General features: G+C 42.6%; 1 protein-coding gene and 1 long non-coding RNA gene across 11 annotated transcripts in view; one reads left to right on the top strand and one right to left on the bottom strand.

The window, feature by feature from the left end:
- The window catches only part of LOC143267226 (uncharacterized), a 121,155-nt gene extending 112,871 nt beyond the window's left edge, over positions 1–8,284 (top strand). For 9 of the 10 annotated variants that reach the window (XR_013042167.1, XR_013042165.1, XR_013042168.1 and 6 more), the window contains 4 exons: positions 2,295–4,098; positions 4,927–5,060; positions 6,972–7,068; positions 7,230–8,284. Coding sequence is in view for 5 of the 10 variants with exons in the window: in XM_076544251.1 (XP_076400366.1) it covers positions 3,940–4,098; positions 4,927–5,060; positions 6,972–7,059 (381 nt within the window). In the remaining 5 variants the exon portion in view is untranslated. The remainder of the gene's footprint in view (positions 1–2,294; positions 4,099–4,926; positions 5,061–6,971; positions 7,069–7,229) is intronic. The other variant, XM_076544253.1, reaches the window with a different exon arrangement.
- Positions 7,559–10,260, bottom strand: LOC143267232 (uncharacterized). The gene is made up of 2 exons (XR_013042185.1): positions 9,466–10,260; positions 7,559–8,043 (listed from the first exon to the last, which is right to left on the bottom strand). It is a non-coding gene; the product is annotated as an uncharacterized LOC143267232 (long non-coding RNA).
- Positions 10,261–16,715: the final 6,455 nt, after the last annotated feature.

The following is a 16,715-nucleotide window of genomic DNA, read 5'->3' as shown; positions in this document are numbered from 1 at the left end:
ATTGTTAATATTTGGTGGTTTTCCCCCACTGAAATTTTCTTTTAAGAAGTTATCCAAATGATAAATCAGCATACCAAAATATCACTAATTGAAATGTAGATGCTGAATATATATGTAAATCTAGTAAACCAAAATGGCAGTGGTTTACTCACTTTGTAAACATATCATGACACTGATATAAAAGTAACCATATTTCTGCAGTTCAACACATTTAAGCCCAGACCAATACAAGATTTGGAGTAGCAAGGTTTACCTGGCATAGGCAGCGTGTAAAGTGTAAACTGATGGACCAAGACAGATACTGTCAGTTCTTCTCCACTGAACTCTAACAAGGCATCAAATGCTTACCTTCATTAAGGATTACAGCAAGACAGACCAAATTGACAGAGACACAGGATGAGTGTAAGGATGGTTCCTAGCTCTGGGAAAAGAGAAAGTTCACTTGTATTGGTGGAACAGCTGGTCCTGGATTTTCTCTGTCAATTATTTTCTGCTTACAGAAATCACAACTTTATCTTTTCAAGAAATTATGTCTAGATATAGATTTCTTTGTTTTTGAAATATCCTTTTCTTATATAGCCCTAAGTAGTCTGGAATTTGCTATGTAGTATAGGTTGTCCTTGAACTCTCAAATTTGACCTGCCTCTGCCTTGCTAGTGCTAATATTCAAGGCATGGACTTCCACACAGCAGTTGAGGAAAATATTTCTTGATTGACTTAGTTGTTTCTGTTTTCCAACTGGTGTATGGAATGGTGAAGTAACTAGAGGTCTGTACTGTGGTCTCTCCTGTCTAAATACTAGAGGGAGATGCAAAAACTGTTATAAATATAGGGGCTTCCTTTTTGTTGTCTTATGATAAATTGCATAATGAAGAAGAAATAATGACTCGGAGAACTATAAAAATGTATCTAAGGTTGACAAATCTCCCATCAAATTCACATGTCCATGATGGTTTAAGTTCATCTCTAACTAGGATCTTTGAGATCAGTCACCACGACCACTTTAAGTACTTTTAACAAGTATATACACTTCCATGTGTTTATTTTAGGAATAATCTGTCTTATATTTTTGTTTTTATAACCATTTTAGGCTATATTATTTAGGCAAGTTTTGTAATTGTTTTAAACTTTAGGTAGCATATAAAATGAGCAAATTTGGTATTTGATGCCAAAATAGGATCCTGAATTCTGACGTTAACTGAGTTGTGAAGACTGACAAAAATCTAGAGACATTATGTAAGAGCAGAGGAGACGGTTCATCTATCAAGTAGCATTGAGTCAGTTTGTAAAACTCCCACTTGATTTTACTGTTATGCATGCTTGTGTGTGAATGATTTTCCTGTATGTATGTCTGTGCACCCTGTGCAAGCCCAGTATTCACTGAGGACAGAAGAAAAACTGGATCCCCTCGGACTGGAGTTTTAGACAGATTTGAGCCCCTGCTGGGTATCAGGAACCGAATTCAAGGAATCTTAAACACCAAGTGATCTCTCTAAGACCTGAGAACACACCTCTTCAATTTAGCAGGTAGAATGGGTCTTTGAGTAACCTATGTGAGTCAGCCTTGTAGAAATTTTATCAACTGTTTTGTGACATAAATGGATGGGTAGCACCATTTCAGAGCTTTCAATGAATTCTTGAGGCTTTGTTCACAATATTCCTACTCAAAGTAGACGATCTTGCTGGAGCAGGCCATTACTCTACATCTCACAGGTTTCACTGTCATGGAAAAGGATTGAGAAACCAGAAGACATCTGCAGAATCCTTACTTGCAGCTCAGCAGCTGGTGGCACATTTTGTTCATGCATTTTGAGTTCACCTTCACTCATGCTATCCCAGGATCCCAATGGGCCATTGTGAAAGGCTATGGGAAAGGATTAATGGAGTGGAGAAGGGAGAGGTTCCTTTCCTTCTAGAAGCCCTTCATTGTCACATTCTCTCAATCTGGCTGTTAAACAACCAGGTCATGCAGACTGGAGAGGACACATTTTGACCTTTTATGTTTACCTCTTCCCATGATGTTGGAAATGAATGTGTTAGGTAACAAAGTGCAGATTTTTTTAAAACCAGTTGGTTATATCTGATTTGAGATTTATGAAACCATGGGTCTTTTACTCAAGTAGAAATGAAGCAGAGGTTAAAAAATGTTAGTGGTCTCTAATGATAAAATTGAAAGGAATACACAGATATTTGTGGACGAAAATGGAGACCATGGCATTGACAAGTGATAAAATGAATGACCGTGTAACATTCCCTTTTTATGAAAAATAACACATCTCAAATTGTCCTTAAAGGCTCAAGAAGAGAGTAAGTACTGACTCCAGGAACCAGAGGACACACTGGAGAACTCTGGTCACAGAAACACTTCAACTGTTGCTTCTGACTCTGTTTCCACTTCCACATCTGTTGCTGTTGATCCTGCTTCTGCTGTTTCTGCTTCTCATGCTTCTGCTTCCTCTCCAGAGGCCCCAGGCTCTGCTGCAGCTGCTTCTGCTGCATGCCTTTACAGCTGTTGTTACTACTGCTGTAGCACAAGGTAAATGAACCCACTCTACAAATATGCAACCGGCATACTCACAGCTAGGATTCTGTTATTAAGGAGAAAGAAGAAAAGAATAAGTAAGACTGTGACATGTATTGAAAATAGATAATCATGTTTGACTTACAAAACAAATTCTCTTTTGGGCTAACATTCATGATGAACATATTTTCTTGTGGTGGGTTTATACTCAAGGGCATAGTCAGGCATTTCTCAGTATCACAATCATTTATACAGTTGGATCACATTTCTACTTACATGGAAAGCAGTGTTATACAAATACAATCATCACAGCTGGCAAATGTGAGGGAAGCCCATTGCCTTGGCCTGTTGTTAGAGAAATTCATCCACACAGAAGTCAGACTGCTGTTCCTCACCAAGAACCCACTTGCCTCCAGTTCCACTCACAGTACCTGCCAGTGTCTCCTGACACAGATAGATCTGGCTGCTGTTTCATCTCTGACTTGAACTTGGAGTTTTCTGTCCCTGACCCTGCAGGAAAGTAACACTGAACACTCCAGCATCTTCCTGCTCCTGAATCTTTTTTGTCTGGCTTTTCTTTTTTATGTCTTTTTCTAAAGACAATTTTCTTTGTCTCTGAACTGCAGGGTCTGTAGATCTACTTCTGGTTTTTCTGCTTTATAGCCAGCAGCATTAGCAAGCAGCCTTTGGACTTATGCCTCTTTACTCAGTTCTGCTAAGGTTTAAAGAGACTATTAGCTCTTCCAAGCACCATATTGTCATTCAGTAGCCTCCAGATCAGTGGTTATTAACCTTCCTAATGCTGGGATACTTTAATACATTGCTTTATTGTTTTGATGACCCCAAACTATAAAATTATTTTGAGGCATTGTCTTAAGTTTATTTTGCTACTGTTAATAATTTTAATGTAAATGTCTACATAGGACATCTAATATGTATCCCTTGTGAAAGGCTCCTTAGATCCCAAAAGGTTCACAACCCACATACTGACAACCACTGGTTCAGAAGAGCAATTGGCATCACAAGAGGGTTGTCAGGCAGGAGCTGACTGCTATGGGATCTATGCACCCTCTGGGTCTCCTCCTTCCCCAAGTGTTCTTGCACATTACCTGCTGGTGTTTCCTCATGACAGCGGAATGATTAGGACAGGTGGAGTACTCCTCTAGATTATGGAAGTGCATGAATTTCTGTTATTTGGGAGGGGTTCAGAAATAGTTTGATTCATGCAGGAAATAACTGTTCTCTGCTTTTGGCCTTGAGTGCCACTGTCATTGCTGTTGAAGGTTCTTGTTTACATCTTCCTGTGAACCTAGGATAGGGCTGGGTTGTTGAGGCATAGTGATGTGGGTGACCAGAGTTGGCTGACATGGTCTTACTATTTGGAGTGTGTTTCCAGTGATCTGCAGAGCCGGCTCCTGATGGAGCAGAGTCAGCTCAAAAAGAAATTGGATATGCTGAGACAAGAGAAGGAGAACCTACTGGAGGATTGGGTCCTGCTGAAGCAACACTTAGGTGACTTGCAAGTGCTCAGTAAGGATCAAGAAGAGAGCAGTGACCTCCAGAACCAGCAACAGGAGGTAGGGACAGGCAGCTGAGTCACAGTTGTGTCCAGCATCATTTACATATGTATCCTTGCCAAATCTACCCATCCAGACACCTGTGCTCTATCTCATCACTTTTCTCATCCATCCACCCACTTCATGACATAAAATTGTTCATTCTGTATCTGTGCATTAGTATTTCTGGGAAGTGAGTCTCCTCTGAGAATCTTTGTCATTGACATGTAATCCCTGATACTCTTCTTGAACCTGTAGTCAATGGGGAGAAACAGATCAATCACTCATCACACAGCTACATGTCATTATGATTGGAGGATTGCTATACATAGACTTGAGTTTATGAGTAAAAAATTCTCTATCCATCTCCACTTAGACTGACCAAGCAGTGTGCTCCCCTAGGCCATTTTAGTACCCAAAAATGGAAAGCTGAATTTTGGGACTTTTCCTAAAGGCTGGTGTGCTTATTCGAAAGATATCTGCTCCTCTATCACTTTGTTGTATTCGTCTTACCCCTTTCTCTAATTCTCTCTCACTCTCTGGTGTGTGTGTGTGTGTGTGTGTGTGTGTGTGTGTGTGTGTGTGTGTGTGTAATAGAGGCATATGGGAAGTATAGTGCATATTGTATGTGGATGACAGCTAGAGGAGACAACTGGGATTCTCTCTTTGTCAGTCTCTGTCTTATGAACTTGAAGCAGGCTTTCTCATGTGCCCAGGAGCTTTTAATTTCATGAGATTGACTGACCAGCAAGCTCTTGGGATCCTCTGTGTGTGCTTGCACTTGTGTGAGAATGTATTGTCTATACTATACTCAACCCTCCACTAAGGACACAATCTTGAAATGAACAGGAGCAGCAAAGAATGGAAGAGAGACTCCAGAGCTTGCTGAAGCAGAGGGAGCTGGTCACACAGCAGAAAAACCTGGCATTAAAGCTGCAGCATCTTTTGACTGTCTCTCAGATGGAACCCAGGCTGAAGTTGGGGTATGGATCCAATTGGGTCCCCTGTCCCAGGGCTCTCTGTCCTTTGTGGGCTTTTGCTTATCAGCAAGACTCCCTTCTCCAAGCATGGGTAGACCAACTCAGAACTCAGAGAATTATGCTGGTCCCGTCAACAAGAACTTCTGTCCAGCAAACATTATGTTTGATGCTCCCTGGGTCTGTAGACTTGTGTCCCATCCCTCCCTTCTGATTTCTCTGGTATGTTCTCAGCAGGCTATCCTTGAACTCAAAGAGCTCTGCCTGCTTATGCCTACCAAGTGATGGAATTTAAAGGTGTGCCTCATAATATCTGACTGAAACTACATTTTTATACAGGATTAGCACCTGTAAGATGAGATTCACACCCTTGTAACTATTTGATGTAACAATGGCTGTCTTCATTGTTTGAGCATTTCCCATGTAAAGTGTACTGGGGATATAATACGTTTAGTCATTGGCAGGATGAACCCAGGTAAATGTGTCTGCTGAGGATTTTTCAGAACCTTCACTGAGTGTTGTATAACAGACTCCTCTAGAATACCAGGATGTAGATTCCCAGCTGTAGGCCTAAGGATAACACAGCTCTTTTTGTTTATTGCCAGAGACCATACAGTGACAATGTTCTCAGACACATGGTCAAGAAATACTACTTTAGCATGACAGGCTCCATCTTGTGTATTACCTGGGTGCAAGGTGCCTTCTGGGCAGGAGGCCTGATCTTTTTACATGACCTTATTCAGCTGTCTAATTTTCAAAGTTGTATTAAGTCTATGTATAAAAATGAGGTGGTCTTTTTAAAATTATTTTTTATTCATTTTACATACCAACCACAGATCCCCCTTTCTTCCCTCCTCCCACTCCCCACTCACCTTCTTCCCTGACCCTTCATCCCCTCCTCCAGCAGGGTAAATTCTCCCATGGTAGGACAGTTAAGTCTGATACATTCTGTTGAGGCAAGACCAAGCCTCTCCCCACTTTATCAATCAAGAGCAAGGTGTCCGACAAGAGGTAATGGGATCCAGAAAGAGAGCTCATGCACCAGGAATAGATCCTGATCACACTGCCAGGGGCCCCTCAAACACAACCAGCTCCACAACTGTCTCACATGTTCAGAGGGTTACAACTGTCCCCCATATGCAGAGGGTCACAACGATTCCCCATATGCAGAGGACCACAACTGTCAGTCTAAATTTCCTGAGTTCCTTTGGGCTTGGTTCAGTTGTTTCTGTAGATTTCCCCAACACGATCTTTACCACCCTTGCTCATGTAATCCCTCTAAAAACAACAAGAAGGAACCCAGCTTGGAATTTTAAGGTTTTCTCTATCAAACCTGTGAGAGCATTGTATAACATGGAGAGGAAAATAAAATAATATCAGTTAAAATCAGGAATAAGGACAGGTGTATGTGATGGTGCAAGCTCTTTGGGAGCACAGGCAGGAAATCTCTGGCCTCTTGTAGCTATCCTAGTATATGGATCAAGTCAGCCAGAGATGCATATTGTAACCCTGCCTAGAAAGAAATAAACAGAAATTGGACAAGAAAACAATGAGGTAGTTGATGAGAAACTCATCATGAACGGTCTGTGTATCTCTACTGTGTGATTATATATGACTTTAATATGCTACTCCTTTTGTTTAAATGGTGTCTCTATACTGTAGGAAAAACCTGAGTTCTTTCTCATTAGAGCACAGTACATACAATACTCATACCAACATCTGATACTTGTTAAGGGCAGAAAATAATTCAAGGCCCAGCTATCGTGTGACACTTATTCCTTAGGGGTATATACAGTGACTGCTGCCAAAGATCAGTGTTGACTGTCCAGCACAATTTAGTTTTTGTGATATCACTGAATGACTGGTGACATGGTGGATCCCCACCAGGACTCTGCCCTTACTAACTTCCTCCTCTAGGTCAGAAAAACTCCAACATGAGCTGGAACAATCCACAGCTCAGGATGAGAGCCTCCTGACCACAGAGCTGCTGCAGCAGGAGCACTAAATGTCATAAGTAAGTGAGCCACCATGACATCCCATCCCCAGCAACATGGCATTTGTGGGTGGAGTTCTTCCTTGATTATGGTTTCCTATGTGTGAATAGGCCCTGAATTTATCTACCTAGTGACCCAGCAAGGGCGTTTTTAGATCTGATTGCCTTTTCTTCTCTCACAGCACCCTTTATGAGAACTGAGGAGGCTGAAGGAATCCATAGTCAACTAGAAACACTGACATTCTCCACTCTATGATCAAGGCCTCCTCAGAACAAGATATGTACTACAAGTTGTGAAATCCACCAGTGAGGCAAATATCATCTGCCCTGCAGGGCGTCCATCCATAATCTCATCCATGTGTCTGTTGACTCACTAGTTATGGAATAAAGAAACCATCAAGAAGATGCGTGAGATTCAAAAAAGTAAACACCAAGAATTATGCAGAAAAAGCTGACATCTACCAGCAAGTGTTCCCAGTGAGGGCCACAACAACAAGAAGAGACAATATGATTCCACTCATAGTTACTCTGAAAGTTTATTGCTACAAACTTTTGGTAGCTGGCTGAGTCCTGAGCCCTTCATATGTGGAGGGACATATGTCAACGGAGACTGTGTTGATGTCATGCTGCTATCCAGACAGAACACACAAGGGAAGCATATTCTCACTCCAGTACAGTGCTGGACCTCCTCAATTTCATGCACATGTGATAGTGAAGAGAATTTTTCTGAGAGATGATTTAGGAAGGATATCACCATGAGCTTTTATGTCTTTTGGTAAGAGATGCTCCCTGTGTCATTTTTTACTCTTGAATGGGCACACAGACACATGTTGGCAGACAGAATCATATAGTGGCAACATGGCATAAGATCAACTTTGGCAAGTACTTAACCTAGAAGCCCCAAAGTGGCATGACTGCACTTGTCTTGAGGAAGTTATTTCAGTTCAGGGTTCTCTTTCAACTTGTGTCCAAAGCCAGCCACAGAGCGTAGGACATCTGCATGAAGAAAAAACTCCTTATGTATATAGTTTTGGTTTGTTTTGGGGTTTTCATGAATTTAGGTTTTGTTGTTCTTTGTTTTGTTTTGCTGTTTTTTTTATATTTTTGTTCTTTGTTCTTTCTTTGATTTTATATTTTGCTAAATCTATACACTGGATATACTAAGCACCCCTTTAAGGCCCTCCCTATTCAGTCAAATTTCTGTAATTTCACAAATAAAAAATTACTTCCAACTCTTCATACTTTCCTTTAAATTTTTTATTGAAGTTACTTACCAACCACATATCCACCTCTCATTGCTCCTCCCTCTCCTGCCTACCACATTCCCCCCACTCCTCCTGCCCTCCTCCAACAGGGTAAGTTCTCCCATAGGGGACAGCTAAACCTGGTACATTCTCTTCATTCTGAAAGTAACTTTGTAGTCAGGTGTGGTGTCACACTCCTGTAACATTAGAACTCAACAAACAGGGGTGGATCTCTACAAGGCCCAGGAAGCTTGGGCTACATTGTGAGTTCTCAGCTAAACAGGGTTACAAACCAAGATGGTATCTTGGGTGTGAATCACATGGCCTACTCCATGAATATCCACTTCATGATGGAAAAAGATCCATATTAAACACCTGACTTCACATGTCTAGCTACTTCAAAAAACAGAGAATAGATACACACATGTTTGTGACATGATCATTGATACCAGATTTTTCAGAAATACACCTATGTTTTCTAATGCATCTCAGGAAGTGAGAACATTTGTTACAGGAGTATAGAAGAAATGAGGAAACCTATAGCCATCTGCCTTTCTTTTCCTGAAATACAGCACCAGTGACAGTGGCAATGCAGGGGTAGTAACCCTCTAAGATGTATTGAGATGTGGTCTTTTTAATGTGCTGTTGCCTAGACCATTCATTTTGCATGAAATTTTTTGAGATTCATTTACTTGAATTTATGAATATGGGTATTTTGCCTGTTTTCTATGCACCACAAGCAATCAGTTTGCCAGAAAGGGCAATGGAATCCACATGGAACTGGAGTCACAGAAGATTGTTAGCTGAAATCTGGGTCCTCTGGGAGAGCTACACATCCTCTTAAAGGATGAGTGATCTCTCCAGCCCATGCACTTGACTTTTGTCCTTCCAGCCTCTCTAGTGTATTAGTTGGACTGGATTACACCTAATCGAAGAGAGATATTTCTGGAGAATTGTATGGACAGGACCATGAGGTAGGCGTGGGAGATTACTTGGGATGCCAGGCATTCAAGCAGAGTGCTCCCGGGTTCAGGATCATCGCTCAGCATCTCTTAAGTCAGAGTTAGAGCAGTTATGTCACCTCTCATTTAGAGATGACAATGCAGAGTAGGCCCATCACATGAAATGCAGACTTTTAAGACCCGCCTGGGGATGGAGATGGGATAAGATATACCTGTGATACACCAGCTAAGCAGTGTTACATAGAAACTTCACATTTGTCTGGGTGGATGGTATCTGCAGCAAAAGCCACATGCCTCTCACGGAGAGTGTATCTCTGCAAGGCTTGAAAGGGAGAGGGATGGTTGATGCTACTCTTTCACCACAGCAGAAGTCACAGTGTATTGAGGAAAGGTTTCTTTCAGATGTGGGCTTTATTCTTCTGAAGTTCTCCTGGAATGGATCTGACCTGAGATTCACAGTAAGTCAGAGAGTTAATATGGGAAGCAATTATCCTTGTAAATTCCAGTGCAACCAAGGGAACAAGGGAGAGAGCAACAGATGACAACACGGAATTTCATTATGTAGTCTCTGAACACACCAACCAATGTACACATTTATACACGACTGCAGAGGTAACACACAGAGCACAGAAATAGGAAGTGAGCAGAAAAAAGTGAAGAGTACATAATGCTGAATGAACAGTTGAATTTAAAATATGCACATCAGGTGTTTCAACTCAGAACCCAAACAAAGCTATCCATCCCTTGGGGGCCTAGAAAATTCCTAGCAGAGCTGGATCACACAGCTTAGTCGGACTATGTTGAGGGGATTGGAAAAAATATTTTCTTGCAGATACAAATCTGTCATTCCAACCCTCAGCCTGTCAAAGTCTTCCCACATCTATGGTCATCCAGTCATCTCCAGACTGGGAGCTCCAGGATGGGAGACCAGTCAAGTACCATAACAAGAAAAAGGACTGAGAAGGTGCTACTCAGGCATCTGTCACTATGAACCAAGAGCTTGGCAAAAGAAAGAGAACACATTGGGATGCAGGAAGAAAGAAGAAGACCGCATGTCACCCAAAACGTTGACAATGAGAACCACTCACTTGGCACAGGCACTGGGATCTAGTCCTTGCAGGCTGCTTCCTACCTGTGATCTCACATGACCCTTGCAAAGCAAATGAGCCACAGGCCACTGACATCATCAATGAAAGCTTTGTGTTGTTGCCAAAGTACCTCCCTGCATAGCAGCCCTCTGATCATAATGACATGTATGTTTGTGATATGTTACTGACCCAGCTCTCTGAATGTACTGCAGCTTCTGGCAGAGCAGGAGGGTTTGCTTGACAATTATCCAGATTCTTGCAAGAGGCTAACTCGCCAGAAAGACTTGGGAGTGATCACAGAAATGAACAATTGGATGGTATGTAGGTGGGAGTCTCTATGGGTGTCTCTATGTTCATGGTTGGACAGATGGGCACCTGCCCCCGCTGCCTCAGCTTACCTGCTGCTGCTCAGCAGAAGGGTCACAGATCATCTCATGAGCCTCCTTCAAGAGCCTATTCAGCTCCTCACAGGACTCTTGCAGTTCAATCCACTCCTTCCACAGCAGTCTGTTCTTCAGTCTCAACAAATATACGTTCTCCTTCAGCTGAGTACAATCTCGGAGGACCTGGCTGTGGAGGTAACTGAACAAACACCAAAACATGGTGAGCATCAGCCAGCCTCCTTTGCCATTCCTACCTCCAAGTGCCACCAGCACTGAAAAGTCCCAGACTCCCAGACAGCCCACAAATAGAGTTCTCATTAGCCAAGCCAGCATCACTTAGATACAGGCCAAATCCAGAGAGTTACCAAATTCCACAAAGATTCAAAGCACTTCTGAAAACCCTGATTCCAAAACGGGTACTGTCCCCCTGAGAACAGGGAGCAACCCAAACCTGTGCTTACCTGTTCATGATATTGGGAAAACACCAGCAGGTAGAGGGCAAACACTCTCAGCATGAGGGAAGATGCCCCAACCAGAATCAATTCTGTTCTTGGCTCCCATGGAAACCAGCTCTGTGAAGTCCTGGTCAGATCCCCAGAGGTACTAGGATACCTGACACTCCCTTCATGGTGGAAATCATTTGTTTTTATCCAGGGCCTCCGGAAGCTGCCAGGACATTGCTTGGAGGGGAACAGTGTCTTTTCACACTTAGCTAAACTGAGTCCAAGATGCACAAGGCCAGGGACCACATGTCAGGCTGGACATGAGTGGGAGCAATGAAGGGCGAGGGTAAAGGGAACGAGAGTGGGAGATCCTAGCTGGATCAAGAAAAGAGAGGGAGAACAAGGAATAGGAGACCATGGTAAATGAAGTCCACATGAGAAAAGGAAGGAACAGAGAGCTAAAGAGGCCCACAGAAAATCCACAAAGATACCACCACAAAAGACTGCTGGCAATGGTCGAGAGACAGCCGGGACTGACCTACTCTGGTGATGGGATGGCCAAACACCATAATAGTTGTGCCAGAAACCCCATCCAAGGACTGAGGAATCTGGATGCAGACATCCATGGCTAGGCCCCTGGTGGAGCGCTGGGAGTCTAATTAGTGAGAAAGAGGAGGGTCTATATGAGCGAGAATTGTTGAAACCAAGGTTGGATAAAGCACAGGGACAAATAACCAAATGAATGGAAACACATGAACTATGAACCAAAGGCTGAGGGGCCCCCAACTGGATCAGGCCCTCTGAATAGGTGATTCAGTCGATTGGCTTGATCTGTTTGGGAGGCATCTAGGCAGTGGTACCAGGTCCTGGGCTCGTTGCATGAGTTAGCTGTTTGAAACCTGGGACTTATGCAGGGATGCTTGGCTCAATCTGGGAGGAGGGGACTGGACCTGCCTGGACTGAGTCTATCAGGTCGATTCCAGTTCTTGGGGGAGACCTTGATCTGGAGGAGGTGGGAATGGGGGGTGGGGAGGTGGGGGGGGGGAGGGGAGGGGTGCAGGAAGGGAGAGAACAAGGGAATCTGTGGCTATTATGTAGAACTGAATAGTATTGTAAAATAAATACATAAAAAAAATCCTAATTAAAAAAAACTGTGGTGTGTGTGTGTGTGTGTGTGTGTGTGTGTGTGTGTGTGTGTCATTTGTGTGATGTGTTTGTGTGTGATATGTGTGCATATGTGTTTTTGTGAGTGTGAGCATGGGTGTTGTGGTCAGTGGATGGCCTCAGGTGTTGCTTCTTACCTTCTACCAAAAGACTGGGCCTCTTTGGAATGTATTTTTAGTCGGTATAGGGAGAGGTGTGTGCATGCCATTGCTTGCATGTGGAGTTCAAAGGAGAACTTTGGGAGTCTATCCTCTCCTTCCAACTTTACACAAGTTTCAAGGAACAAAATTAGGTCATCGGGCTTCATGGAAATTCTTTTACCAGCTGAACCATCTAAGTTGGTTCCCTTTATTGTGTTTGCCACTGTGTGTGCCTGGAAAAGTGGGCTGTGTTTCTATTGGTTCTCTTGTCTCTGTCTCCCAGCTCACCATAGGAACACTAGGATTAGAGATACAACACGTTCCACACTCAGCTTTACATAGGTTCTGGGTTTCAAATGTAGGATTCACGTTTGAATGGAAAGCACTTTACCCAGTGAGCCATTTACCCAGCCTGACTTGTTTTCTCCTCTGCTCTCACTCCTCATCCTCATCCTCCCCCTCCTCCTCCTCCTCCCCCTTTCCCCCTCCTCCTCCTTCACCTTTTTCACCTCCTCCTCCTTTTCCAGCTCTTCCTCCTTCACCTCCTCCTCCATCACCTCTCCTCCTCCTTCTCTTCTACCTCCACTCCTCATTCTCCTCATCTTCTTCATCCTCCTCCTCCTCACCCTCCATCTCCTCCTCCTCTTGTACAGTTTTTCAAGACACAGTTTCTCTCTGTTGCCCTGGCTGTGATGAAAATTGCTCTATAGATTAGTCTAGCCTCCAATTTACAGAGTTCTTCCTGCCTCTGCCTCCTGAGTACTGGGATCAAAAGGGTGCATGATCACTGCACAGATAAACAAAATAAACAAAATTTATTTATTTTTTTAAATTTATTTATTTTTATGTGTTGGCATTCTGCCTGTGCTGTGGGATGGTCTGTATGTCAAATTATGCTGATTGGTCAATAAATAAAATACTGATTGGCCAGTGGCTAGGCAGGAAGTATAGGCGGGACTAACAGAGAGAAGAAAAGAAAGAACAGGAAGGAAGAAGGAGTCACTGCCCCACACTGCCATAACAAGCAGCATGTGAAGATGCCGGCAAGCCACAAGCCACGTGGCAAGGTATAGATTTATGGGAATGGATTAATTTAAGCTATAAGAACAGTTAGACAGAAGCCTGCCTCGGCCATACAGTTTGTATACAATATAAGTCTCTGTGTTTACTTGGTTGGGACTGAGCGGCTGTGGAACTGGCGGGTGACAAATATTTGTTCTGACTGTGAGCAAGACAGGAAAACTCTAGCTACATGCCTGCTTATATATCTGTGTGGAAGTGTCAGATATCCAGGAACTCGAATTAAAGACAGTATTGAGCTCCAACGTGGGAGATGGGGATTGAATTAAATAAGCTGCATATTATCTTCCCAGAGTAATTTCTGTAGGCTCCATACTAGGAAGTTGTTTATTTTTTTTATTAAATTTTCTATTCATTTTATATACCAACCACAGATTACTCCTATCCTTTATGTTCCTGCCCCACAGCCTTACCTCCAACAACTCACCTCCCATTCCCACCTCCTCCAAGGCAAAGTCTCCCATGGGGAGTCAGTAGAGACAGGTACATTCAGTTGAGTCAGGTCTAACCCCTCCTCCCTCCACCAAGGCTGCAAAATCATCCCACTATAGGCACTGGGCTCCAAAGAGCCAATTTGTGCACCAGGGATGTATCCTGATCACACTGCCTGGGGTCCCACCAGACAGTTCAAGCTAAACGACTGTCTCTTATATCCAGAGAGCCTAGTCCAGTAGCATGTGGGCTCCACAGCCATTGGTCCACAGTCCATGTATTAACACTAATAATTCATATAAAAGTTGAGGTAGAGTTAAGTATTTGTTATGAGTACAACTCAAATTCATCTTTTAACTTTACTTGAAAATGCCAGTTCAGTGAGATCATAGTCAGCCAGTTACCTAAGTAAAATACATCCATGGCAAAAACAGCCCCAGATGGCAAACATAGCTTATAGCTTTCTATAAACAAGCCCAGTTCCCTATAGTATTCATTCCAAAAGCTATTATCAAATATTCATTCTTGAGTAGTCATGAAACTATTAAAAACAGTTTCAAATATTAGAGGAAGTACTTGCTCAATTTAATGAAGAGACTTTGATGGCTTAGGGGCAATAATATGACAAGAGGCAGAATAATGGATTCAAGTTACATTGTGTGGCAAATGGCACTATAAATATTTACTTAAGATCTTCCTTCCACATCTAGACAAAGGCTGAATGGCAGTACCACCCTTTCAGTTCACAAAGCACTTGGACTACCATCTTCCTAACACTCCCCTGTAAGTCCTGTTTGAAGCAGTGTGGCCTCCTCTTGGATGCTGATTCTGATTTTAGTCAAGGATGAATCAATCCATTGGTGTGTATACTAATTTCCACATATACAATTTTACATCACTTTAATGACACAATACTAATTTCATTAGCTAGACAACACACATTGTTTATACTCTGCCTTGTCTCAGTTACTATATGCATATACTGTGCCTAAAAACTAAAAATATTAATAGTATGATACTGTTAACACTTTATCCCTGAAAACTAAGAAATCAAAATTCAAAGCCATGGCTTTGAACCCCAAGGATCATTATGAACACATGAGCTATTTTACCTTCTTTGTATATAGAAAAATCTCAAATGTAATAACATTGTAAGACTTTAAAATGTCCAAGTCCAAATGTCAGTTGTCAATTATAGGTTTAAATATTTGAATAATTTTATTGTTGGTCTTGTGAATTTTGAATAAGTTCACCAACTGCAATTATGGGGACTTCTCATAAAACAGCAAAGCACCTAGCCTGAATGTACCTATGGACTTGAGTTATACCAGCAATATGATCCCTATCCCCATTCAGCTGCCAGTGCTCAGGACATATGATGGACATGTTAGACTTCATAGATAGAGCATGCAGTCACAAAACCAAAACAATGAGGAACTACATACCAAATAGTTTGAGTTCTCCCACATCTCAGATGAACTGTCATGGACAAAGGAGACAGAAGGGAAATATGTGGGTTCTGAGTATTGTGAAAACAAAAACAGTAACTTCAAGAACAAGAAAGTGACTCAGGATTTAGAGTTTGATGACAATAAAGACAGTTATGTGTGGTGATACATTATGCACCCTAATAAAATTTGCCTGAAGATCAGAGAACAGAACAAGCCATAGATTAAAAAGCAAGGCAATGTTGACACACACTTTTAATCCTAGCACTCGGGATGCAGAGATCCATCTGGATCTCTGAGAGTTCAAAGCCACCCTGGACTACATGAGATTGATTCAGTCTAGGAGAGAAACAGAGCTAGACAGTAGTGGCATACACCTTTAATGCCAGTACTTGAGAATCACACGCATTTATCCCCAGCGCTAGGAAGGAAGTAATATGGCTGGGCACAGAAGGTATATAAGGCATGAGGATACAGGAACTAGACCCTTTTCAGCTAGAGGCTATTCAGCTGGAGAGCCTTTCAAGCTAAGAACTCAAAGGCTTTCAGTCAGAGGATTCCTGGAGATAGGATCTCGCCTTCCAATTGGCCTGAGGATTCAGTAGTAGATTCGTGCAACAGATATTAAGTGACTATAAGACTCAGCAAAGTGGTTGCTACCGGTGGGAGACAGAACATTGCCATTGGATGGGGTACCTGAGGGGCTTCTGAACCAGAAAGTCCTCTGTTAAATCTGCATGTTGATTGTGAGACATCCATTCATCATGAGTCCCGAAATCCTGCATTTGTTTTGGGTGTTTTAGCTGTTTGCTTTTAAAATAAAGTAAGGGCTGGGGGCATATGGCTTAATTGAGAAAGAAACTGGCTGTACAAGTCTGATGAGTTCAACCCTAGATTTCACGTAAAAAGTCAGAACAGTGGCAGACATCTGTGATTGCTTCACTCCTGGCAGAGAACTGGAAATTGCCTGGAAGCTGGAAGATCAGCTGGACTAGAGTACACAGTACATCCCAGAAACAAGAGAGACCTGTCTCAACAGGTAGAAGGAGAGAGCCAACTCCTGAACGATGTCTTTTGACATGCACAGTGTCCTGGTTAGGGTTCTGTTGCTTCAATGAAGAACCATGACTAAAGCAAATTGAAAAAGAACGTGTTAATCTGACTTACAATTCCACATCACTGTTCACCACTGAAGGAAGTGGACCAGAACTCAAACAGGAGAGGATCCTGGAGGCAGGAGCTAATGCAGAGCCCATGGTGGGTGCTGCTTAGTGGCTCACTCAC

This window comes from Peromyscus maniculatus, chromosome 9 (genome assembly GCF_049852395.1).
Source record: "Peromyscus maniculatus bairdii isolate BWxNUB_F1_BW_parent chromosome 9, HU_Pman_BW_mat_3.1, whole genome shotgun sequence".
NCBI classification, from domain to species: domain Eukaryota; kingdom Metazoa; phylum Chordata; class Mammalia; order Rodentia; family Cricetidae; genus Peromyscus; species Peromyscus maniculatus.
This window is presented reverse-complemented; position numbering and strand designations above follow the sequence as displayed.